The 27,315-nt window shown below is 42.5% G+C and overlaps 1 protein-coding gene across 1 annotated transcript; it reads right to left on the reverse strand.

Moving 5' to 3' along the window:
- Positions 1 to 526: 526 nt before the first annotated feature.
- On the reverse strand, positions 527 to 26,940 carry Mlc1 (Myosin light chain alkali). Its single transcript, XM_080270173.1, has 6 exons — positions 26,813 to 26,940; positions 22,224 to 22,254; positions 8,339 to 8,647; positions 7,609 to 7,695; positions 3,821 to 3,867; positions 527 to 1,364 (listed from the first exon to the last, which is right to left on the reverse strand). The coding sequence occupies exons 1-5, from the start codon at positions 26,813 to 26,815 to the stop codon at positions 3,833 to 3,835; spliced, it is 465 nt and encodes a 154-aa protein (XP_080126299.1). The 5' UTR covers positions 26,816 to 26,940; the 3' UTR covers positions 527 to 1,364; positions 3,821 to 3,832.
- Positions 26,941 to 27,315: the final 375 nt, after the last annotated feature.

Here is a 27,315-nt window from a genome sequence, read left to right on the forward strand (position 1 = left end):
CATGACTGCTTGATTTCAACCCCCTGCTGCAGAACACCGTCTCGTGGTGGCTTAAACGATGTATCCTTGAATTAGGTGACGCCTTTTACCAAGATTTTTTTTTTTTTTCTACCTCCAGACGATTTCATTTGTGATTCAAGACATGGTGACATGTAGAGGTGTATTGTACGTACGAATACTACTGGGCCTCGACAGCAGGATGTGAAGCCTATCTTTAGAGTCGGACACACACACACACACACACACACACACACACACACACACACACACACACACACACACACACACACACACACACACACACACACACACACACACACACAACAATAATAATAATAATCTTCGGCCACTCGTATAGATGGAGTTGATGATGGCTGTATCTAAGCCCCTCCTAGTCGAAAAACCCCTTGAGCAGAATAGAATCGTCTGGGTTAGCAAGATTTATAAAATACATTATTGGACTGAAATGGTTGCTGTGTCCAAAGAATGCAAAAAGGTTACGATAGGAAGGATAAAAAAAGATCCATTAAGATGTTTTCCTTTTATTGAGACGATAGAGAACTTAACCGATGTGCCTACAGACAGCAGTTGTTTGTTTGTTGGTAAAATAATATCATGTTGTCGTTCAGAGCGGACTGACTGACTGACTGACTGACTGGTCTAACTTTGTGTGACTGGCTGACTGTGACACTCCCCCTGGTCACCTCGCCGGGCGCGGTCAGAGGCACTTGTAGGCGGGCAGGAGAAGTCAAGGAGAGGCAGCTGGACGGTCGTGCTGTCGAGCCCTCAAGTTTCCCCGCGCGGTCCCTAGATGTCACAGGTGGTGGGTTGGGTCCAGGCGGCGGGGAATTTGAATCAGTTAAAATGGCATGTCGTTATAGTTTTCCTGCCGCCAGGTGGTGATGGGCAGGTAAACTATCTGCGGATCGCTCAGTGGTCGCTTCAGGTCTACTACAGGTCAGCAGCACGGGTCCGCAGCTGCCCTGACCTCTCCTGGGCCGCACTTGGATGAATCAGGAGACGCTTTCAGAGATCCATGGGACCCTCAACGCTAAACTTACACGGACACACACATACAGACAGAAGGACAAAAGATGAGCATGTGACGGGTGGCTTCACATTTTGAAATATGGAGAATTTATATTTCGATTTTTTCTTCCCACTTTGTTACTGGATAAACTTTATATATATATGTATATGGTAATTAAAATGTCTGTGGTTTAGGTGTGCCCACAGAATGATTGTACACTGCAATGACACTCCGAATGGCGGTGGTGTTGCACGCATGCGCACTCCCCATTTGATGACGTCAGAAGAAGATGGTGGACGTGTTTAGAGCAGGGCGGTGATCTTCTTGAGGAAAGCTGTGGAGGAGGCGTAATATTAGACACTGACAGCCATAATGAAGAGAAAAGACTTATAACTATGGCACTGGCAAGAACCGTATATTGAGTGCTAATTCTAGGGTATTATTTGGCACTGGAATTAAATACAATGGCGGACAGCAATTCCTTTGGGTCTCTCCTGAATCAGTCAGAATTTTACACATCATCCCAAAACAGTGCCAGAAACTAATGCACCGTTTCAAAACTGTCAAAATTTTATGCACCATCTCAAAAAAGTAAAAATTTTATGCTGTCTCAAAACAGTGTCAAAATATTATACACCATCTCAAAACAGTGTCAACAAAATCTTATGCGCCAATTCAAGACAGTCAAAATCTTATGTGCCGTTTCAAAACAGTGTCAAACCATAATACTGTTTTGAAGCAATAACAGTACCTTATAGACCGTCTCGAAAAAAGTTTCAGAATCTAATGAACCGTTTTGAAACTCAGATCTTATGCACTGTCAGAATCAGGAGAATGTGTAAAGGTAATCACATGTAATTAAATGACTTGGAATCTTGTTTATTTTTTCTAATACCCAGACATGTCATGGAATTATTAGCCGCAATTGTACAGACTGACAAGCATAAAGTTAGCCATACTGAAGACTATTGTTGCTGCACCTCATAACTAGCTTCAAGATCCAATCATGAGTTCAGATTTAATTTTCAACTCAGTATTAGCTCGTGGATTTAACCATTCATTTCAATGTCTAACCAGTTATGTTTTCTTTTGACCTCACTGTAATTCCAAATCAACTATACTTCGAAACTGTAACTCTAGACTAATTATTTACTTTTTGGTTACTGCCTTAATTCATACATCAAATTCTCTAGAACATCATAATGCTGTTTTCTAGAGGACATGGATATTCTCTAAAAGCTATGTCACAGCGTTCTAAATCTACTAGAAGCGACAGCGAACTAGGACAGTATTCTAGTTGGTTTAGGAGAGCACTTCATCCTTACTAGTATATTTTTACTTATGGCACGTTAATATGCTCTTGTTTGTTTATTGTTACTGATATTGTCATCATTAACATGCAAGAGAATATTAACATGTGCAATACTCATCGGCAAAGAAGTGCTGGTAAATCTCCTACATCTAGAATACGGTTTAGCTATTATTCTAACTACGCACAATCAGCTCTGCAACTTAACTCTCAGACGAAGTTGGTAAATAAAAATGTTGTGAAGAAAATTAAGGAACAGAAATAATCCAGCAACATAAAAGGACAAATAACGTAATGAAAGAATAGCCGAACGAAACGAAGGTAAAAGTCGATAGAAAAAAAAAAAAATCAGACGGCCTCCAGGCGCAAATACACACATGTTAGATCTTAAAGTCAGATCTTTGGACGTAAGTAAACGCTGACGGATACACAGAAACAGTACACACGGTGGATACGGTAGTAAACAAAAAACAAAAGCGATACAGAAATAAAAGAGAGAAGTGAAGGCGGTTTGTAAATAATATGATGGAAATATAAAGACAAGTTACGAAAATTTCAAAAGCATAGAAAGACGTTACGAAGCAGTATGGTAAGTATTTCGACATTAATGACAAGTACACATAAAGTATTCTGATAGTTTGAGCGTAGAGAAGTGAGTCTTTTAACCCCTGCTCAGCGATGATGACGTGAGTTGATTCTTGCTACCTCCAGACGATTTTATTCACGTTAGGAAAGATTTGTCGTGATGAAGAGGTAAATGAAGGCTGTAGCTAACCCCCCCCCCAACTCGAAAAGTTTCACTGAACGTAAATCAAACAGTCTGCAGATAACAAGAGCATATAAAAATTACTTCATCGTAGGGAAGGAGGTTAAGAGGGTGTCGTAATGGGGCCATATTCTCGTTGGCTTAGGTGGTTTCGTAAAACCTCTTACTAAGCGATCTATTTCGCTAAATACATCTTAATATCCTCCTGTATGTTACTGATGCAAAATGTGTTGATATTAAAGAAAAAAAAGCACCAGTAACATACAAGACAGCATTTAGGTACAAAAGTGCAAAATAAATTGCTAAGGAAGATGTGCTACAGATTCACGTGTGCCAACAAGAATACAACTCAAAAGGTACAATCGTCAGGAAAAGTCGAGTCGCCTTTCCTGCTGTTCTGCCCATGGACTTTGAAAATCAGTTTGTTGAAATTACAGAAACCAACACCGATCTGTGAACAAAAAGTCTTAATTGCTGGTCGCAGCAGATTCACCAGACTGATTTTCTAAGTCTGTGGGGGAAGTAAAGTAGGAGAGGTAACAGGACTTTGCTGCCGATTGTGAAGTCTGATAACGACAAAAGCGAGGCAACGGACGGGGCTGCTGTTAGCTCCATCTATGAGTCGAGTTACGAGTTAAAGTCAGCGCCATCTAGGAGTCGGATTACGAGTTACACAGAAAAGTGGTTAGTAGTATCCCGGCTCACACCAACTTACGAGATGTATCCTCTAGACTTTGAAGGCCAAGAGTTTTTTAAGGAAGGCTGTAAAAACAATAACATGTTGTAGTTTAGTCTATTCAGGATGCTCTATCGCCTTATGTATTAATTTATACAACTTTTAGATAGGAGATGCTGAATATTTATAAGGAAGTTTTATCATGGCAGCGATAATGTAGCATCAAAATATGGTGAAGCAGAAGTAACCAGTTCAGCGAAAAACTGAAAGAGCAATCATACATCATGCTGCTGAGAAATGAGTTTACATAGGAGGAAAATATATAGCTTATCAATTCCTATGAGAAGCTGGTTTCTCAAAAATTCTTTGAAAAAATATCGTTCCTCTCAAAAAAATCCCGGATAACTGATAAATGTCATTCTCTCTCGCAGTGTGTTCGTGCAGAGTTGATTCTTAACCAGTGCAAAGGAAGGAGCTACAGGGAGTGTAGGGCCAGCCACGGGGGTATATAAGAGGCTGAGTCCATGCTAGGGAGAGGGAAATTATACCATGACAAAAATGATGTGTATATAAACTGATTTGTATTTTAAAAAAATAGGTAAAATGTGAACCAGCATCTAGAGTTTATCTGAGGCTGATTCTAAGCTAGAGATGAGAAATAAATAAAACAAAATTAATGGTAAGTGATATATGTAAAAATAATCTCATTCTGAAAAAGATGTGAGGGCTACCTGGTGTTGATCTACGCTAGAAGGAGACCTAAAATAATGATTAAAAGGCGATCTGTTAAAAAAAATCTGATTCTGCGTGAGAATGTCTTTGGTTCTGCACAGTGATTGGAGTAAAATGGTGCACTATGGTCCACCCTTCCCGCAGAGGGCGTGTGGGTGGGGTGGTTTGAGCTAATGACTACACAGGGAGGGTTGGGGGTGGTAGAGGGGCTGTGATGGCAGGCTGCAGTACTACATCACAAAGTCAGCATTTGATTTGCTCAGGCTGTCACCACGTTTTAAAACCCTTTCTCTGCTCGGGACCCACTCAGGTATTGATGCAGGCTCATGCCAACGATTTTGTTCAGGTATTATATTCAGACCAGTGCCAGACGATATTATTACAGGCATTTTTTTTAGCGTAACACCAAAGGATTTTGTATAGGTATTATTTTCATATCAGTGCTAGACGATGTTGTCCAGGCACAGTGTTTTATTCAGGGTAACATCTGACAGTATTGTTCAGGTAGGCTTTATTTGGTACAGAAATTATATTAGTCGTTTGTGTTCAGCTTTGCCTGCTATGAACGCACTGAAGGTGTTTAATTAAGGATGGTAACAAACAATTTTAGGTCAGCTGAGAGAATCCAGGCAGTCCAAGGGTTTAGGCGGTCTGGTCCTTTGCCTTAGGAACACTTGGTTGGGGGGAGGTGGGGGTTTTAAAAAGGGGGGAGGGTTCAGATGCTCGGGAGGGGTTCAATACACACTGGTTCCATGTTGCGGGCTCCGAGCAACCTTTACTTACGCAGGCGGCCTCTTGATTACTTCATGTCTTTGCAGAGTTTCGCAAGGAAGGCTGGAAAAGAAAGAGTCATTCCAGGGCATTACCAAGGGGGTACCAAAAATGCGGTGGTGGTGGTGGTGGTGAAGGGGCAGATGTTGCAGTCAGTGGTGGTAGCAGAGCAGTAGTAGTAGTGGTGGTAGCTGCGGTATTAGAAATGATAGGGGTTGTGGTGGTAGAAGAATGGTAGTAGTATAAACGGTAGTGGGGTTGTGGTGTTAGTAGAGCGGTAGTAGTAGTATAAATGGTAGGGGCTGCGGTGGTAGTAGAGAAGTAGCAGTGGTGGTGGTAATTGCATAAGCGGCAGGGGTTGTGGTGGTAGTAGAGTAGTAGCAGTAGTGGTAGTAGTTGTATAAGTGGCTGGGGTTGAGGCGGTGGTAATGGTCAGTGAAATAACAGTAGTGGTATTGGTGATAGTCGTTGTAGTGTTGGTTTTAGTTCTGAGTGGTAATGATAGCAGTAGCTGAGGCAGGAGTAGAAGTGGTTGTAGTAGTGGTTGTGGTTGTACTGGTGGAAATGGCCGTTTTAGTGACAGTACTGGTAGTGATGGTGGAAGTTGTACCGGGAACTGGTGTGTGTGTGTGTGTGTGTGTGTGTGTGTGTGTGTGGTTTGAGAGAGAGAGAGAGAGAGAGAGAGAGAGAGAGAGAGAGAGAGAGATTATTATTGTGTACCTTGTGCCATGAGTGTAAAGTGTAGGGGTTGGGGGTGGTGGGGAGGGAGGGGAGTGCTGGGATTTCAAAGATGGGGTTCAGATCATCATAGTTCATCACACAACCTTACAATGTTGACACAGGTAAAGGTGCTCTACGTAGGGCCGGTCCAAGATGCAAGAGTGAACATATTAACAAAGCTGGTAAATAGAGATCCAATAGGGACGGTATTCTAACTGACTTCGGATCATTCGTAACACCTCTTCCATAACGATTTACCCTGCGCGTTATGCCTCAGTGTCTCGTTGTATGGTATGATGCAAATTATATCGATATTAAAGCGATATAAATAGTAGTTATACAAGAGAATGGCAAGGTGTAACGGGCAAAATAGGGAAGAGATGCTATGAAACTTCCTATGTCATCTAAAAATACGGATATAAGATAGGGGAAATGGAGGAGGAAGAGAGAGAGCTTGGAGGGAAGGGAGAGACTGGCCAAGATGCTTATTGTTACTATTTTTTTTATCACCCGTTTTTTGAGTGGGGGTGATTTGGAAAGAGAGAAGGGGGGGGGCACTGAAAATGTGTAAGGGGGGTTACCAAATAAATACAGGGAGTTACAACCGGCTTAGACTTCATAAATGCCATCTCTGAGTGAGGACATCCAGTTAAGTGAACGCAGAGAATTAGTTTAGTTGGTGTGTCATGAAGCTTCGATTGAGTTCCAGTATGTTTCGAGTGAAGTGTAGGTGTGTGTCGATATTTCTTTCACCGACTGTACCGTAACCATTCCAGGAGGTTTGTTATTAAGATTAGCATCAGTTGGGGGTGGGGGGGGCGGTGGGATTTGCATATCAGGGGAGATGGGGTGGGGGGGAGTTGCATCTTGAGAGGGAGAGGGAAGAGAGGGGGATACCAAAGTCAAATAAGAGAAATCCAACTTGTAGAGGAGGGGCTGGGGGTTGCAGGAGGGGTGTAAATGTCCAATCATAGGGGAGGGGGGACAAACGCCCAATCATAGGGGAGGGGTTGGGGTTGCAGAGGAGGGGGGACAAACGCCCAATCATAGGGGAGGGGTTGGGGTTGCAGAGGAGGGGGGACAAATGCCCAATCATAGGGGAGGGGGTTGGGGTTGCAGGGGAGGGGGGACAAACGCCCAATCATAGGGGAGGGGTTGGGGTTGCAGAGGAGGGGGGACAAACGCCCAATCATAGGGGAGGGGGTTGGGGTTGCAGGGGAGGGGGGACAAACGTCCACTCATAGGGGAGGGTGTTGGGGTTGCAGGGGAGGGGGAACAAACGCCCAATCATAGGGGTGGGGGTTGGGGTTGCAGAGGAGGGGGGACAAACGCCCAATCATAGGGGAGGGGGTTGGGGTTGCAGGGGAGGGGGAACAAACGCCCAATCATAGGGGAGGGAGTTGGGGTTGCAGGGGAGGGGGACAAACGCCCAATCATAGGGGTGGGGGTTGGGGTTGCAGGGGAGGGGGACAAACGCCCAATCATAGGGGTGGGGGTTGGGGGTTGCAGAGGGGGATATGAACGCTCAATCAGAAGCCCTCAACTTGCAGTGGTGTAGGGGAGGGGGTGGTGGGGGTAGGAGGGTGTAAGAGGGGCAAACTTACGCTCGTAGGGAATGAAGCCATCCTCATCCTCCTCGTCACAGCACTCCTTCAGGACGGGTTCCAATTCGGTCTTCTCGAGACGCTCACCTGCAGAAGGAGCGAGACAGAGAGATTATGGACAAGACACTGAAATGCGGAGCGAGACAGAGAGATTATGGACAAGACACTGAAATGCGGAGCGAGACAGAGAGATTAAGGACAAGACACTGAAATGCGGAGCGAGACAGAGAGGTTAAGGACAGGACACTGAAATGCGGAGCGAGACAGATTAGGAGAGACGGAGATTAGGTACGAGGCAGAAAACAGGGACCTGTTAGACAACACACTGATATTTGGAGCGAAAGAGATTATAAAAGCGACGGAGATTAGGGACGAGACAAAAATTAGGGACTTGACAGTTTAGGGGAGACCAAAATAAGGAAGGAAACACAAAGCTTAAGGGAGAGAGACAAGAAGGATGAGGGACGAGTTTAGGGGTGAGATAAACATTAGGGAACACCTCGAGATTTAGAGAAGAGGCACGCACAGGTTAGTTCTGAGGGTTATTGCTAGCAGAGGGCGTTGTGTCTTCATTTATTTACCAGTATGAATAAAGCTGCGAAGATACCCCGAGGAAAGAGATTATTATTGGCTATCGATATCATGAAGTAAGGTAAAACGACTGCCTGAGAGAGAGAGAGAGAGAGAGAGAGAGAGAGAATGAGAGAGTAGAGCCCAAGTGCTATCTTACCCAGGGACAAGAGAATGTGTTCCAGCTCAGCATACATCATGGTACCGTTCTCAGACTTGTCATACAGCTTCAGAACCTCCATGAAGTCCTCGTATGAACCGGCGTCCTTGTCCTTCTTGACCTGAGCGAAGATAGGCATGAAATCGTCGAGCTTGATCATCTTCTCCTTCTTCTTCTCCTTGCCTCCGACCTTCTCTATGACGGCCAGGGTGGGGTTCAGGTTGAGGGCGCGGAGGCAGTCGCCAATGTAGAAGGCATCCATGGTGCCATTGCCCTCGAAGTCATAGATGGAGAAGGCGAATTTCACCCCTGAAGGAAAAAAGGAGAGGATTAGTGTTGATGGCGATAGGTTGTTATGATAATGATGAAGAAGAACATAATGATGTTGATGTTGATGGGGATAGGTTGTTATGATAATGTTGAAGAAGAACAAAATGATGATGATGTTGATGATGATGGAGATAGGTTGTTATGATAATGATGAAGAAGAACAAAATGATGATGATGTTGATGATGATGGGGATAGGTTGTTATGATAATGTTGAAGAAGAACAAAATGATGATGATGATGATGGTGATAGGTTGTTATGATAATGTTGAAGAAGAACAAAATGATGTTGATGATGATGGGGATAGGTTGTTATGATAATGTTGAAGAAGAAGAACAAAATGATGTTGATGATGATGGGGATAGGTTGTTATGATAATGTTGAAGAAGAAGAACAAAATGATGATGATGATTTGGCATTCATGGTGCCATTGCTCTCGAAGTCTTAATATGATTTTCGTCCCTAAAGAAGACAAGATTATTCGCTTTGGGCACTTGGGGTATTGGTATCATCTTTATTATTATTATTATTTTTATTATTATTATTATTATCAATTATTAATGTTGTCATCATCATCATCATCATCATCATCTTTTTGTAGGGAAATTTCATAAGGTTATATCTGGGTTGATTCTGATGATTAATACTATGCCATCATGGGTCCGGCTCTCATCTGTTACAGGGCCAATAACATGGACGTCATCGGGCTGAAGAGGTTAAGAATTAGCTGCTGTTCATTTACTGCATTTACGACAATCATTTCACACATGGCGTTTGGTTTTGTGTGTGTGTGTGTGTGTGTGTGGTAAGATATAATAACCTCCTGTTGTTTATTTTTCAGGTATGGAGTGAGATACCTCGGGACAACTGCTGGTTTTCTTAGGTAAGAGATTATATAAGATTTTCCTCCCTCTCTCTCTCTCTCTCAGTATAATAATAATAATATAATAACAGCATATTTAGGGTATAACGGTATGATATTCGCAAGTTTTTTTTTTTTTTACGTGAATATCAATTATTTTATTTATTTTTGGTATATCTTGGCTTTTTCCACATACTGTAGCTGTTTTTGTTAGGTATAATCCTGCAGTCAAGTTTTCATGTTAGTTTTTATTCATTTGCGTTATTATTATTATTATTATTGTTATTATTATTATTATTGATTATTATTATTATTATTACTATTATTATTATTATTTATACTATTACTACTATTGCTACTACTACTATTACTACTACTACTACTACTATTATTATTATTATTATTATTATTATTACTATTATTGCTGCTACTACTACTATTATTATTATTATTATTATTATTATTATTATTATTATTATTACTACTACTACTACTACTATTATTATTATTATTATTATTATTATTATTTGTCTGTGGCCTGAGTCTGATTCCCCTCCATATAATCATCAGTTAAGCGAAGACATACAAACGAATTTCATGATTTGCTTTTTAGGGTATATATATTCTGAAATTATTTATGCATATATTTTTGACAGATTTCATTATAACCAGCGAATTAGAAGTGAAATTCTCTTTAGTACCCGTTGTTCATTTAAGCTTCGTTCGGATCCACAAAGCCAGCTGTAAACAAAGAAGGAAAAGATACTGAAGTGTCGTCTTTGTGGTTCGCCTTCCTGAGTACTGTGTTTTCTGAAGTTATAAATCTAGGCAGCCGACATTTGACTAGTTGAACAGTGAAGATATTTTACCGTAGACTTTTGTGGTTTTGTTCTTTGTGTGTGTGTGTGTGTGTGTGTGTGTGTGTGTGTGTGTGTGTGTGTGTGTGTGTGTGTGTGTGTGTGTGTGTGTGTTTTAATTAATGTAGGTTGCCTTAATTAACTAGTGAATTAATATACGCAACCGTAGACTCTCTCTCTCTCTCTCTCTCTCTCTCTCTAATACACCCGTCGGTTTAGGTGGCATTAATATAGCCAGTGAATGAAAAACTCAGCCGTAGACTTCCTTGTTACGATTCCAAGATATTACGTGTGTGATTATTTTTAGTAATATTTTCCTCTAGCATATATCTAGGTTGCGCTCGTTAGCCAGTGAATATAAAACGAAGATATACAAACGAGACCATTTTTAAAACTTGGTGTGTCAGGGACGGTTTTGGCAACCTCCTCCACTCACCCCCCTCCTTCCAGCTCCCCCTATACCCCTTCCCTCCATCCCCTCGTCCCCTCTACTCCCCACCCTCGGCACCTTCACCTTCTTCCCGGCCCCTTCGTCCTCCCTCCCTCGTCCCTCCCTCTCTTCCGGTCCCCTCAGTCGCTCCCCAACCTCTCCCCCAATTCTTCCATTCCTCCACCCCCCTCCCTTCCCCGCCCCCTCTGTTTCCCCCTCCTTTTCCCCCTCCCCCTTTAACCTCCCCCCCCCTCTGGCACCCTGGCACGGGCACTGGTATCAGGTGTCGGTGGGAACAGTGCCAGGCCTTATATGGTGCCTTGTGTACACGCCTCCCTCATACCTCACACTTACACCTTCACTACGCCCCCACATACACACACCTCACACTTTCACTATCCTCCTCCCACATACACACCTCACACTTTCACTACACTCCCCCACACACTTTCACCTTCACTACACCCCCCCTACACACCTTACACTTTCATTACATCCCCCCCACAAAAACACACCTCACTCTTTCATTACACCCACCCCCACACGCACACCTCACACTTTCACTACACCCCCCACACACACCTCACACTTTCACTACACCTCCCCACACACACACCTCACTTTTTCACTACATCCCCCACACACACCTCACATTTTCATTATCCTCCCCCCACATACACACCTCACTCTTTTACCACATCCCTCCGCACACATCTCACTTTTTCACTACATCCCCTCCACACACACACCTCACACTTTCACTACACCCCCCCCCCCACATACACACACACCACACACTTTCACTTCACCCCACCCCTCACACATCTCACACTATCACTACATCCTCCCCACACACACACCTCACTTTTTCACTACACCCCCCTCACACACACCACACTGTCACCTTCACTACTTCCACCCACCTCACTACAGACTCTCCTTTTTGATGCAGTGACTGGTGTAATAAATAAATGGAGTTCGGGGTGTTGCAGGGGAAATAATTTGTATCTTTCTCTTACATTTGCTTCAGGTGAAATAATTTGGATCTTTCGCCAATATTTACTAAAGGTGAAATGATTTAGAACTTTGTCTTATAATTACGTTGAATAATTTGCAACTTTGTCTTATATTTACATCAGGTTAAATAATTTGCAACTTTCTCATGATTGAATAATATGCAACTTTCTCACAGTTAAGTAATTTGCAACTTTCTCGCAGTTAAGTAATTTGCAACTTTCTCATAATTAATTTGCAACTTTCTCAAGTAATTTGCAACTTTCCCATAATTAAGCTAAACACAATGCAACCTACTCTGATAATTAGGTTTAATAATTTGCAACTTTCTCTTATATTTACTCCATGTTAAAAATTATTCCCAACTTTCCCTTTCACTTGGCGCAGCAGAGGCTCATGCACTGCGTATATAAGCCACGAAACACTGTTCTTGAAATGACTGTACTTCGCCTTTTTGTATCAGACTGTTGTAATTCGTCAAGATTCGTATCCAAAATTTTGTGTGGAGTACCGTTTAGTGTGTGTGTGTGTGTGTGTGTGTGTGTGTGTGTGTGTGTGTGTGTGTCCGTTGAGATCGTTAAAGTCGCAACTGTACCGGCCATTTAAATTTGATTCGCTTAACTGTCCATCGAGTCCGTTAAAACCGTTAAAAGAACAGGATAACTCAGTGTGATGTCACCTCTTCGTTTTGTTTTTCTTTCTTTTCATCATCATCATCATCATCTTCTTGTTCTTCTTCTCTTTCGTCTCCTTCCTCTTCTTTTTTTCATCATCATCATCATCATCATCTTCTTCTTCTTTTTCTTCTTCTCCTTCTTCTTTTTCGTCTTCTTCCTCATCTTCTTTTTCATCATCATCATCATCATCTTCTTCTTCTTCTTCTTCTTCTTCTTCATCATCATCATCATCATCATCATCATCATCATCTTCTTCTTCTTCTTCTTCTTCTTCATCATCGTCATCATCATCATCATCATCATCATCATCATCATCATCATCATCATCATCATCATCATCATCATCTTCTTCTTCTTCTTCTTCTTCTTCTTCTTCTTCTTCTTCATCATCGTCATCATCATCATCCATCAATCATCGTCATCATCATCATCATCATCATCATCATCATCATCATCTTCTTCTTCTTCTTCTTCTTCTTCTTCTTCTTCTTCTTCTTCTTCATCATCGTCATCATCATCATCATCATCATCATCATCATCATCATCATCATCATCTTCTTCTTCTTCTTCTTCTTCTTCTTCTTCCTCTCTGTTTGTGTGTGGAATATGTTTTACCCTACGAGGAAATCCCAGCTAAGACTTACGATAGATTCACTTCATATCTTACGAGGAAAAGTTGCCGTCATTAGTTCGTTTAAGCAGTTTCGGTATCACTTAGAGAGAGAGAGAGAGAGAGAGAGAGAGAGAGAGAGAGAGAGAGAGAGAGAGAGAGAGAGAGAGAGAGAGAGAGAAACTGGAATTATAGAGGGATTCACAAACAATACTTGACCTAAACTAACAATCTTGGCCAAAAATTACCGTCTCTTCTTTCATTGTTGAGGTATAACACTAGATTAACACTAGATTTGGATGCTAGTCACGAAGAAGCGCGATTGAAGGGATGTAGAGCCATAGCATTGTCTTTTCGTGCCACTGAGCTACGTGAAATAAGCCGCAAAAGGACGAAAATCTGGGCCAAGTTAAGGTGAGGAGGGCATAGGCGTATAGTTGACGTCTCACCATCGTCCTTTCTGTACTGCAACACTAGATTATCACTAGAATATGGTGCTAGTCACGAAGAAGTGCTATGGGGATGATGGCCAGCTAGTGTTGTCTTATAGATCGACGGGAAATAGGCTTCAGAATGACTAAAAGCTCCGCCAAGTTAAAGTGAATGGACTATAGGTACAAGGGAAAACTTTATATATACTTTTTTTTTTTTTTTTTTTTTAGGAAGAAGTAGATACAGAGAAATTTTGTGCCCTCTTCTTTTTTTTTTTCTTTTTTTTTTTTTTAAGAAGAACTAGATGCAAAGGAAAATTTTGTACTTTTCTTTTTTTTGGGGGGGGAGGAAGAACTAGATGCAAAGATAAATTTTTGTACTGCCCGTTCCTATTTTTTACAGGAAGAACTAAATACAAAGATAAATTTTGTTCTTTCCTATTTTTTACAGGAAGAACTAAATACAGTGATAAATTTTGTACTGCCCGTTCCTATTTTTTACAGGAAGAACTAGATATACGGTAATGATAGATTTTGTACCTTCCTCTCCTAACATCACGAAGAAGTGTAGTGGAAAGGATATTGAGCCGTTGTAGTCTCATTCTGCCACTGAGCTGTAACTGGCATGGCCCTGGTATGTGGTGCTAGTCACGAAGAAGTGCTGTGAAAAGGATATCGAACGTTTGTAGTCATATTCTGCCACTGAGCTACGTGAAATACGCTACAACTGGATGAAAATTTCGATCTAGGTCATATGAGTGAACAGTATTAATTAGGCCTGTGGTAAAGGAGCAGGTAGTCTATATCAAAATGTATTCTCATCTTTCCTTGGCCTGTATATATCGAGAAATTGTTTTTTTCCCCCAAACTTCACCCTACAGCAGTTCATGTCCAATTGTTACTGATTTTTTCAATACATGGAGGACGCCTGTAATCTGGTGTATTTTTTCTGATTTGTTTTTCCTTCCTGTGTTCATCTGCAAAAATGAATAAATAAATAAGTGAAAAACTATGGTATGGATTTGATCGTAAATTTGTGAATCAGTGTCGTGAATAAGAAGTAACTGTATGTAGTTTTTTTTTTTTTCAATAGGCGGGAATTTTCGTCCTTCTGCAGCTACTTTTTGTCCTTCTGCAGCTACTTTTTGTCCTTCTGCAGCTACTTTTTGTCCTTCTGCAGCTACTTTTTGTCCTTCTGCAGCTACTTTTTGTCCTTCTGCAGCTACTTTTTGTCCTTCTGAAGCTACTTTTTGTCCTTCTGCAGCTACTTTTTGTCCTTCTGCAGCTACTTTTTGTCCTTCTGCAGCTACTTTTTGTCCTTCTGAAGCTACTTTTTGTCCTTCTGCAGCTACTTTTTGTCCTTCTGCAGCTACTTTTTGTCCTTCTGCAGCTACTTTTTGTCCTTCTGCAGCTACTTTTCGTCCTTTTTCAACTAATTTCCCGTCCTAGCTCAGTGGCGGAGTAAGACAGTAAACTCAGCACCCTTTCCATAGCACTTCTTCGTGACTAGCACCATATTCTTGTGTTAATCTGGCTCACAGTTCAAGATGGAGAGATGGCAGCGTTACGCCTGGCTAACCCCTTCAGCCCCATGACTTTTTTTTTTTTTTTTTTAGCTTATTCTTCCCATCGTCAGAAGATTTTTACTGAACTTGAGAAAGACCTCTTATTGATGGGGATAATGGAGGCTAAAAACAAATCGCTAAGGAAGAGGTGCTAGGGAGAGGCTAAAAACAAATCGCTAAGGAGGAGGTGCTAGGGAGAGGCTAAAAACAAATCGCTAAGGAAGAGGTGCTAGGGAGAGGCTAAAAACAAATCGCAAAGGAGGAAAAAAACAAATCGCTAAGGAAAAGGTGCTAGGGAGAGGCTAAAAACAAATCGCTAAGGAAGAGGTGCTAGGGAGAGGCTAAAAACAAATCGCTAAGGAGGAGGTGCTAGGGAGAGGCTAAAAACAAATCGCTAAGGAAGAGGTGCTAGGGAGAGGCTAAAAACAAATCGCTAAGGAAGAGGTGCTAGGGAGAGGCTAAAAACAAATCGCTAAGGAAGAGGTGCTAGGGAGAGGCTAAAAACAAATCGCTAAGGAAGAGGTGCTAGGGAGCTTCCTTAACCGGGGAGAGTACCAGCCGTAATGGCGTTGGCGCGTTTCGTTGGTTGAGGAAGCCCCCTAACACCTTTTCCTAAGCGACTTATTTTGTACAGTACACCTTACTGTCCTCTTCTTTGTTACGTAAATCCTTCCAATTTCGCCACAGTCTACATAAAGAACGTTCAAAAATATTAACTAGCCATGTCCAAAAATAAATCGCCAAGGAAGAGGTGTTAGGGAGCTTACTTAACCGACGAAAATACGGGTCTGAGTCACTCCTAAATTAAAGAAACCTGGAGAAAGCAAGAATAAAATATGTCATCGTAGTGAAGGGGTAAAGTGAACTACAGTAATGCAAAGTGAGGTTAATTTGAGGATAATTTTGTAGAATTATAAAGTTAGGTTAATGTCTTCCACCTGATGACGTGTTTTTGGCTTTTTTCATATCACTGCTTGACGATTTTTACTTTATTATTTTTTTAGTTGGCTGGGAAATAAAAAAAAATAAACCCATTATCTAAGAATCATACCTGAGTTAATAAAAAAAAGAAAAAAGTTTGATAGCAAAAAATAAATAAGTAAAAAATAAAATAAAATATATGGTTTCCTGCCAGATTTTTTGGGACACCAGTTTATTTAAGGGGAAACTTCTTTGTGGAAATTGCTCTATTGATGCAGGTCAGAGTTCATCCGTGACAGAGGTACAGTTACTGATGACCTTATGGATTTATTACGAGGGAGATGACCTTATTAATTGCGAGGGAGATGACCTTTTTAATTGCGAGGGAGATGACCTTGTTAACTGCGAGGCAGATGACCTTATGGATTTATTACGAGGGAGATGACCTTGTTAACTGTGAGGGAGATGACCTTATGGATTTATTACGATGGAGATGACCTTATTAATTGCGAGGAAGATGACCTTATGGATTAACTACGAGGAGACCGAATTGCTTGGAAATGGAGGTGTTTTTTTGAAGCCCCCCGACACGAGAGGCTTTTTCTAAGTTGAATAAAATCGTCTGAAGGTAGCCAGAGTGAAATGAAGGAAGACGTCGGGGGCTTTTAAGGGAGAAATTTTAGGTTTCTCGGGTAGCTTAAGGCGATTTTTACGGTATATCGTATGTGTGTGTGTGTGTGTGTGTGTATGTGTGTGTGTGTGTGTGTGTGTGTGTGTGTGTGTGTGTGTGTGTGTGTGTGTGTGTGTGTGTGTGTGTGTGTGTGTGTGTGTGTGTGTGTGTGTGTGTGTGTGTGTGTGTGTGTGTGTGTGTGTGTGTGTGTGTGTGTGAATTCGTACCGCCTATCGTGTTTCAGGTACAGCATTCGTCACCTTGTCCGTTCAGGTGGTTCCTTTTTGTTCAGTCCGTTTAATCCAGCTTATGAACATGTTAAATTATCATCATCATCATCATCATCATCATCATCATCGTCGGAACTTTTTTTTCGTTTCGCATGTGGTAGGTGGAAATCAGAAATAGGAAAGCACAAAGGCAAGAGCAGCTTTTTATTTGGGTCCCCAAGTTCAATAGTTTTTATCTTCGTTTAAATTCGTTTCTTATTCCTTCAGATATCATAGGAAGTAGTCATTCGTGTTATGCGCACAACAGTAAGGTCACACTGCGAACTGCTTGTCATCCTCAGTGTTCGCAAAAGTGTAACATTTTAACTCCTGAATCCGCAAGTCGTTCTCCATATTCTGATAACTGCATCTTCAAATCGTTTAACCAACCTCACGAGCAATGCAGCTCTCCGCCTCGTCCCATATACATCTCCACTCCCCCAGTCACTGCACCTGAATGTTTGGTAATGTTTTGGATTTAGACCTTTATTGACGGCAAACAGCTACGTGGAAGTGTATTCAAGTGTAATGTGCAGAATAAATAGGTAAATGGTCAGTGCTACGATTATGCTCCGTTTTAGATTAAGACCTGTATTGACGTTATATAAGTGTAAGCTGTGTAGAAAGTGTAATATGCAGAATAAATGGGTAAATGACAAGTGCTACGATTACCGTCTGTATGCAGGGGGTACCTAGGTTTTTACGCTTGGGATGGCCAAAGGGTGAGCCAAGGAGGTTTTTTTCTATTCCTTTTTTTTTTGGGGGGGGGGGGGCGGTTATCCATTACAAACTTGGAGTGGGCGGGGGTATTTCAGAGGTGACCATTGCCACCCCTGTCTGGCTTCTACAGTATGTTATTATTTCAGACCATACAGACGCTGGGAAGACTGCAATACTAAAGCGTAATAATTGTGCTAGATAGACCAAATCGCTAGGGAAGAAGTGCTACGAAGTGTCCTGTGCTAACGAAAATACAGCTATGAATTTATGTAACGAAATCGCTAGAGGAGAAGTGCTACTTAGTCTCCTGTGCCAAGAGAATGCATCTATGAATTTATATAACGAAATCGCTAGAGGAGAATTGCTACGAAGTCTCCTGTGCTAACGAAAATACAGCTATGAATTTACTGAACTAAGTCGGTAGGGAAGGAGTACTGCGAAGTCTCCTGTGCTAACGAAAATACAGCCTTGAATTTATCAAAGTAAATCGCTAGGGAAGAAGTGCTACGAAGTCTCCTGTGCCAAGAGAATACAGCTATGAATTTACTGTATCTAAGTAAATCGCTAGGGAAGAAGTGCTACGAAGTCTCCTGTGCCAAGAGAATGCAACTATGAATTTCAGGCCAGACGAATTATGGGGAGGGAGCGTTGGCTGGCGGGGCGAACAACTGTCAAAGGCCGAATATAGAAGTCCTTGCCTCTCTTGCCAGACCCCGGGGCCAAGGGAGCTGACGGCCGCCCAGTACTAACAAATGGCGCCAACTCGTGCTTCGCTTTTTTCCCAGAGAGAGAGAGAGAGAGAGAGAGATTTCAGTACGGCATTATTGTAACGGGTGTGTAAGTTTGAGATTTCGGAAACTGCATGCCCTGGTCAAACGATGGCTTTTCCTTGCTCGTTGGTTACTTTCATTTATTCTTGTGTGTGTGTATGTGTGTGTGTGTGTGTGTGTGTGTGTGTGTGTGTGTGTGTGTGTGTGTGTGTGTGTGTGTGTGTGTGTGTGTGTGTTAAAGAATGCGCACTATTTTTAAAGAAATTTCGGAGTTAGTACACTTCTCGGAACCAGGGAATTTCCGAGTGGAGTTGTGGGCACTTGACGAGCTGTGGAATGGTGCTGGCATCTCGACTTAATCGCTGGTTCTTTCTCGAGTTATGTTACTTCCGTTTAATATCGTCAGAAAGAATTTTTAACTGTTTGAAGAGATTTTGGCGCCAGTCCTCTATTTGAACGAGTATTTTTTGTTTTTATATGTTTTTAGTCAAGGGTGAACATATACAAAGTCAGTAATTGGTGCCAGAAATCGTGCTGGTGGGTTGGTTGGTTGTCAAATGGAATAATATTATTTTTAGGATATATGTGTACGTGTTTCAGGGTTTTCAGTGTCGATATGTTTCAGTATTTTAACTCGGTATATTTCCTGATTTTCACTGTCTGTACTTCAGGACTTTCACTGTCGGTATCTCTTGTTAGCTTGGTTGAATTAAGTAATGTTTCAGGTTTTAGTGCTGAATAACTGTGAATAAAGAGTAACAGTGTTTTGGATACGATGTTAGTAATATGTTCGGCTAACACACACACACACACACACACACACACACACACACACACACACACACACACACACACACACACACACACACACACACACACACACACACACACACACACACACACACACACACACACTGATTCCAGACAAGGTTGAATATACACCGGTTGAAGTGATTATATGTCTCCTGGATGCTTGCAGAAGAAAGAGACTCTCCTTAAGGAAGAAACTCTCCTTAAGAAGCAGGAAATGACATTCGGTATCATCTCGTAGGCTAAATTAATGAAAGTCCAAGTAATTTCTGTGTTTGCGTTTGTGATTATGGCTGCTGGATACACCTGTTTTGTTCAATGGCGTCTTTATATCCTTATGTTTTTGTCGTCGCATACCCATCTCCCGGTGCTAAAGAGAGACACATGTTGTTGAATTACGGGTTGGTGAATACGGTTGGTGAATGAGGACGTTGAAGATCTGGGTTGGTGAATGAGGACGGAATTAAAGATCTGGGTTGGTGAATGAGGACCTGGGATAAAAAGCTGACCAAAGTTAGAGGGTCATTCGAGTGTTGTTCCGTAAACCGACCTGATGTTTTTTTTATATAAACTCCGTCCTGGAACTGAAAGATTTATAATGCACATCAACCGCCCTCGTATTGACAGCTGAGTAGCCTGTCGGTGTTATCATGATACCGACCATTAACAGGACTGCCCATCTCGTGACTCCATTAAATGTTATCAGTAGGCCAATGTGATTTCAAAGTATATGAAAATCTGGTATTATGAGAACTTGAGAGTAATAATATGAAAGCTTGCCTATTATCTGAGAAGTGTTTGTATAGCGTCAGGTCCTGGTATGGTGGTGTAGCGCCGCCAAGCCTAACCTGGTCGTGTGGCCGCCCTGGTTCCCTCCCCCCCTTCCCCCCCACTCTGATGGTATTTTTGGGTACTAGCCGGCGCTGCACCCCCAAACCCCCCACAAACTCCCTTTCCCCCCCTGCCCCGCCCCCCCACTTCCCGGTCACACCCGCCCCTTATATGACCTCTTTACTTCTGTAGTCTCACCAGGCCATTGTCGCTACATTCCTACTACACTGGGTGAAATTAGATACGACATTGAATTATGGCCAACTCGAGAGAATTGTATACCCCACTGCCTGACGACGTAGCTACTCTTTATATCATTTAGGTTAACGCCAGATGATATACCACACAGATGAGAGGCCTCCTGGGGTGAAGGATTAATTTACCGAAGCGGTTTTAGACTTCCGCAAGAGACGCCCTTCTTTGGCTGTATAAAAGCGTCTGAGGACAATATGAAAGAAATACGAAGAGCCGACATTCAGTATAAAATTTTATTGGGGAGGGTTTATTTAATACTTTCACTGCCCTAGCTGAATAAAATCGTCTGACTACAGCAAGAATAGGATTAGAAGGACTTCGTATTGAAAGGGTTTAGCAAAATAATAGACCGTTAGTAGAAAGGATAAGGTGCAAGTAAGACGTTATCATACTGAAAGATCTAACCGAACATACGGGCTTGATGCATTTTTATCCGTAATATAGTCTTTTCACATCAACTTGGCAAACTGGACCACGCCCTCACTGGGTAGACGTTGAGGGATGACGAGAAGAGATATTTATAACCTCATATTTCAGCCCGTGTTGTCACCACTAATATATCAAGTAACTGCTTTCTTGTGCCAGGGATTTACAGGTTTATTCTAGATGGGGATGAATATTAAGACAAAAACATGTAAAGTAAATAAAGCAGTCGGAACAATAAAAATAATGTTTCCGCAGCTGCTGTATATCACCTCTTCGTTTGCAAGAGGGGCGGGGCCAATTAGCCAGAAACTTAAAATGGACCAGAACACTATCTATTACTGTTACTATTCACTACTGTTACTATCTACTACTACTGCTACTCTCTACTACTACTGTTACTCTCTACTACTACTGCAACTATCTATAACTATCCGTTCCATCTGACTACTGCTTCATTTCATCTTGTATAGTGGAAGCTTAATACCAACTATGGCCTTAAATAATCTCGTTACATATTCAGTTGTTTCATGGTATTTTGTGGACTGGAGTTATGTTTTCGTTTTTTTTTCCTATTTGCTTTTCTTTTCCTTAATCTTTCTTGTCTGGCTGATTCGTGTGACGGGGTAAAGTAATTAGAAGAGGTAATTTACATCTTTAAGTAACTATATTTGGGCAATATTTCGCCATATATTTCAGCGTCTAGTATTTCTAAGCACGGTAGTCCCAGATTCAGACTTGTGCCGCATAATTTTGCTCCCTGTCCATTAGATAATGGTATATGGCTAGTGAAATATGGCATACAGTACACTATTTCAGAACTCTTCGTTAATGAGAATGTACACATGGCAGCAAAAGTCCTATCGCCTCTCGTACTCCTCTCCCTCTGGGCTTTGAAAATCAGTCTAGTGTTTCTGCAGCACCTGACACTGGTTACTTTATTTGGCCATAGATCAGTGTCATCTGTGTCATTTGTCTCGGATTGAAGGCACTAATTTTCAAAGACAGTTGACAGAAAAGCAGGATAGCGTGACAAGACTTTAGTTGACGACAGTACCGTAGGACCAAGAATTTTGAAGGTTTGTCAGAGAGAGTGAATTAAGTTTGGCTCATTCGCGATTTTCTTTATCTTGGCAGGAGTGCGTCACATGTGTTTTTCTCTCTTTCCAAAGGTGTTATCAACGACCCATATGTCTTCATGGACTCTGTATCCTTATGGACGGTATCATCTGTCTAGCCTGGCCGTCTGTCTGAGCGAACTACTGGGAATTTGCTTAGCGTTCCTGTTGTGATGGATCCTTTTCTCTTTTTGTCTTTCTTAGTGTTGTATCATTTTACTGTGCCCTGAGGGATTTGTGTGTGTGTGTGTGTGTGTGTGTGTGTGTGTGTGTGTGTGTGTGTGTGTGTGAGAAGCTGTAGACACCACCTCCTTGTTACTTACTCTCAACATCGCGAGCACTGAGATCCGCAGCCTGGGGAAGAGAAAAGACAAACAAACTGTAAATAAATGCCAGAAAAAGAAGATATATATATATATATATATATATATATATATATATATATATCTATATATATATATATATATATATATAAATAACCACACTAACAAACAAACCACTTCTTACACCACTACTATATTTATTTAACATTTAACCTCTTCAGTACGATAGCTAACTTCTTTTATTCTTATCAAACCATCCACCACGTTGCTTTTCATTTCGGGGTGGATTTTTCGAGCTGAAGGGATTAGCTGTAGCCGTCAGTACCTCTTTCAGTAAAATAGGGGTATACTGAGCTGAATAAAATCGTCTGAAGGTAGTGGGAATAAATAAATAAAATACGTGATATGAGGAAAAGGTTTACTTGGGTGATTGGTTGCTTAAATGACAGAAGAGGACGGCAAGGTGTAATAAGCAAAATAAATCGCTAAGGAGGAGTTATTAGGGAGACTCTTTAACCGACGAGAATATGGGTCTTACTCTCTTCCCACGTGTCTTTTATAACACTTATGAAATTATGTCCATGTGAAGAAGATATCAGACACCTACGAGAGAGTATCAGGATATGGTATACTGAATAAATCGCAGAGGATGAGGTGCTACGGGGAATGCAGACTCGATCGGAGGCACATGCACGCTGTTTTGAAAGTTGTTCTGTCCCTCGGCTCTCTCTCTCTTTCTCTCTCTCTCTCTCTCTCTCTCTCTCTCTCTCTCTCAACAAAAAATTGATTTACGTTTTTATTTTTCCATTCTAGTTTCCCTGCACCCATCATCACCCCATTAAAAATCATTCTAATATCACCATACTCTGCTACATGACGTTCAAAACGATATTACCCAGCCATATCTAAATCGCTAAGGAAGAGGAGTTAGGGACCATCCTTAACCGACGAGAATACGAGCCTAGGTCGCTGAGAAAGAGGTGTTACGGCTTTACTCTGGTGACGTCATTTCAATTTTATTTTTATTATTCTCCCCTAAATATAAGCCTTCATTAACCCCTTCACTGCTTGAGTTCCTTCATATGAAATCGTCTGTTTCACTCTTGCTACCTCTAGACCAGTGCTTCTTAAACTTTTCCGGCCCTGATACTCCCGATTCAACCCTAACTCAGCCCGGTACCTCCACTCCTATAATAGTACTCATTTCACTCTCAATTCCTTGTAAAACGAAAAACGAGGATGGATCTGAACAAATAATAAAACAATAAATAAAACCATACAGAAATAAAGACTGTCCATAGTTGCCAGTTAGTCGTAGTTATCGTACATTAAATTGTTTATTTTTTCCAAGATCCCTTTCTGGATACCCCCAAGAACCCATTTCGATAATCCCCTGGGGGTGTTGAGGCACTGATTTCAGAGCACCTGCCCTAGACGATTTCATTCAGCAAAAGAAAAAGATCCCATGTGTTGAAAGGCTGATGAGTGTCTGTGTGGTACGTAAGTGTTCCAGCTCGATAGATTTCCCCTCAGCTGAGTAAAATCGTCTGGAGGTTGCAAAATAGATGTAACGATATGGGAGAGATTGATACAGGACCCCATCTCGAGTGTCATTAGCATTATAGCATTTTTTTTTTTCCACTGGCGAGGGTTATGTGTGTTGGTGCGTGATAAACCAAACCAATGTGAAGCAATTAAGGAAGTAATAGGAGGTCATGGTCGTTAATTAATTCGTCAGGTTTGTTTTGATACTTTTTTTCTTTTTAATCCAACGAGGTGGTAACTGTGTATATGTTAAACTTCTACATTGGCTCTTTCATTTTATTTATTTAATTATATATTTATTTTCTGCCTCCAGACGACTGTGTGCAACTGAGAAGGTCTGTCGTATTGAAAAGATTAACGAAGTGTGTGTGTGTGTGTGTGTGTGTGTGTGTGTGTGTGTGTGTGTGTCTGTGTGTGTGTGTCTGTGTGTGTGTAACCTTACCTAGGGCCTCTGGTTTAAATTTAGATATTTCCTTTTCCTAGACCAGCTGCCATCCAAGGCTAACGAGGCCACTGTACCTTAGGGGATAGGTTATAATTGTGTAGATGTAGTAGTTTCAACCTGGAATTTGATTGTGTATATGTGGTTGAGTTCCCTGCCTGAGAGTCCTGCAAGGGTAGTTGCTGGTACCTTCGCTATTCCCATGGTAGTAACTCAGGGATGATAGTATTTCTGCACCTCCTACCATGAGCAGTGAGTAGGGATGTTTACCATGTTGAATTTTGTGAAGGCTTTAAATCAATCTCTACCCCATCTAACTCACAACTCTTCCGTCAGCCTTATAACAATTTTAGTACCATGACTCTCTTCTCAGTGCGATGGCGCTCTTTTCATGTTACTCTTGCTACTGCCTGGCGATCTAATTATGCTTTAGGGTATTTGAGGTGAAGGGGTTAAACCTAAACATCAGTGACCCCCCCTTGCATGACCCCTCCCTCTAAGCTGAACAAGTATACAGATACTGGAGAATTGAGGGATCATGTAGGGCTTGCATGGGTGGAGTATCCTCGTGTGTGTGTGTGTGTGTGTGTGCGTGAAAATCCTTAGGGAGCTTCTCGTATGTGTGAAATTTCTTAGGGAGCTACTCATTGTGTGTGTGTGTGTGTGTGTGTGTGTGTGTGTGTGAAAATCCTTAGGGAGCTACTCGTATGTGTGAAAATCCTGAGGGAGCTACTCGTATGTGTGAAAATCCTTAGGGAGCTTCTCATTGTGTGTGTGTGTGTGTGTGTGTGTGTGTGTGTGTGTGTGTGTGTGTGTGTGTGTGTGTGTGAAAATCCTTAGGGAGCCACTCATGTGTGTGTGAAAATCCATAGGGAGCTAGAGTGAAGCATTGCATGAGACTGGTTGTGAAATACCAAGGGGACTAAAACGCAAGAGCCTATGGGGATCCGGTAGAGTGGAGCAACTTGTGTATGAAAATCCTTTGGGTGTGACTGACCGAGCAGGCCGTTCCAAGAGATGCTTCAGCTTCTAATGAAATCGTGTGAAGGTAGCAAGAGTTAACGAAATATACGGGATGAAGGGGTTAATGGATCGGAAGTACGCTGGGCTTGTCAGTGATAAGAATAATAACTAATGATGACACGCTCCAAAACTTAAGTCCTCTATCCAGGGGCAACGCCTTAACCCTTATCGAAAAAAGGGGACACGGCGTAAAACTGGAAAAAAAAAAATGAAACGGGGCATGAAACTAAAAAAAGAAAAAAAAATGAAACGGCGGTGAGGAATGGGGATGTTGTCGTGGATCCAGGCTCATCTGAAGCTTGTGAATCTAAGTGGACTGCCTACCTAAGCTGCCCTTCTCCTGTAGTCCCACTATCCTCCTTTCGGGGAGTAGGGAAGAAGTTGAGGGACGTTTGTATTACCAGGCAGTGGAGCCGTCCGGTTTAATTAGTGCCACGATATGAAGGCGTTCCTATCCATTACCCGATATTATGGAGTGATTGTGGTAGGTTATGGTGCTGATGTGGATGTGGAGGAAAGAGTTGGAAGTACCGTGAGATGGTTTGGTCGTGTGGAGAGAATGAAGAATGAGAGAGTGAATAGGAGAGTGTATGTGAGTGAGGTGGGGGGAAGAAGATCGAGGATGAGGTGGAGGGACGGGATGGGGTGGTGTTTGATTGAGGGAGGCGGAGAAAAGGCAGTCTGATGGTGGAAGGCAGAGTGACGTAGAGGTAATACTTTGTGGCCACCCCTTCCTGTCCTAAGGCGTGTGGGCATGGAGAGACGGGGTGATGTGGAAGGGTTGTGGTGGTGGCCATGTACAGATGTATGGTGTGGTGTGGCTGGGATAGATAACGTTGGTGGGCATGGATAGATAATGTGGTATGATGTGGTTGTGGTAGGTACTGGAGATGGTCATGGGTGGGTAGTGTGGTATGGATAGATAGTGTGGTGGGATGTGCTTGTGGTAGATAGTGGAGATGGGCATGGATAGATAGTGTGGTATGATGTGGTTGTGGTAGGTTGTGTATGGGCATGGCGGGGTTCCAAGTGTGGGCAGCAGAACACTTGAGATATTTACGTCCACAGCAAGCACGTGTTTCCACAGTCTTGCAGGATGGCCTCTTTTATCCTTAGCATTTGACGGGAAAACCAGTAAGCTGAGGGACACACACACACACATGTCTAGTTAGGCTCCTGTATCTGGTAGACACTACACCGGAGGGATGCCTTCACGTAGTGGCATTAGTACAACCAGGCGGTGGAACTGTCTGGTTATTCAGACGTCCCTCAACTCCCTCTCTATCCTCTCATGAAAAGATGGTGGTGAATTGCAGGAGAAGGGCAGTTTCAGCCTGCAGTCCATCAGGTTTCACGTTCAGATGAGCCTGGGTCCACAACAAGAACATCACTGCACCATAGGATCACTGCAGGCTGACGTCACGGCACTGCTGCTGCTGCACTATACAATCCATAAGGCACTGGTGGTGGTGGTGATGGTGGTGGTGGTGGTGGGTAAGATGGGCTGTTCACCATTGTTTTTCTCTGCACTAAAGTGTTGGTTGGGTATTATCCAGAAGGTGGTGGTGAAAACACTTACCATTTTGACTTAGCCTCTAGCACACCACGTTACGGGGCAAAAGGCAGACCTGAAGTGACTGGGGGTACAGTGGAGCGGGTTAATTTTATACTTGGTAGATGGCGCTGCGATCGTGGCCACCCCGGGTATTTTTGGCCGGAATGCTCGTCCGGGTTACATTGTCTAATCCTGGCGGCGGGCGACGGAGGGGCCGGCCTAAACGGGCGCGACCACCTTCTAAAGGAAACTTGAGCCTTCTGCTGGTACACCACACAGACCTGACACTTTCATCTGACGGAACTGGGCCATTGCCTCGCCCTAGCCTGACGGAGGGCCAGGTCTCCTCTTACGGTCCCCACGTTGCCCAGTTCCATGGAGTGTGGTGTGCTCATGCTTCACACTCGCCAGTTTTTAGCGCTTCATCCGCCTGGCGGCCGAGGGTGGCAGCCTCGCTACACACACCCTGCCACTCTACCCTCACCCCACCCCACCCCACTCAACGCCTCCCTTCTCCTCCACGTGGA

The sequence above is a fragment of the Coenobita brevimanus genome, chromosome 39 (genome assembly GCF_032717465.1).
Source record: "Coenobita brevimanus isolate Jiangsu-jjx chromosome 39, ASM3271746v2, whole genome shotgun sequence".
Lineage (NCBI taxonomy): Eukaryota > Metazoa > Arthropoda > Malacostraca > Decapoda > Coenobitidae > Coenobita > Coenobita brevimanus.

Bases quoted from the DNA above. Each gene is read 5' to 3' on its own strand.
- Mlc1 (XM_080270173.1), bottom strand. The intron at 8,648-22,223 runs GTAAGTAACAAG...TTTTTCCTTCAG, and splicing joins CAGTGCTCGCGATGTTGAGA to GGGTGAAATTCGCCTTCTCC. The intron at 3,868-7,608 runs GTAAGTTTGCCC...TTGTTTTTACAG, and splicing joins TGGCTTCATTCCCTACGAGC to CCTTCCTTAAAAAACTCTTG.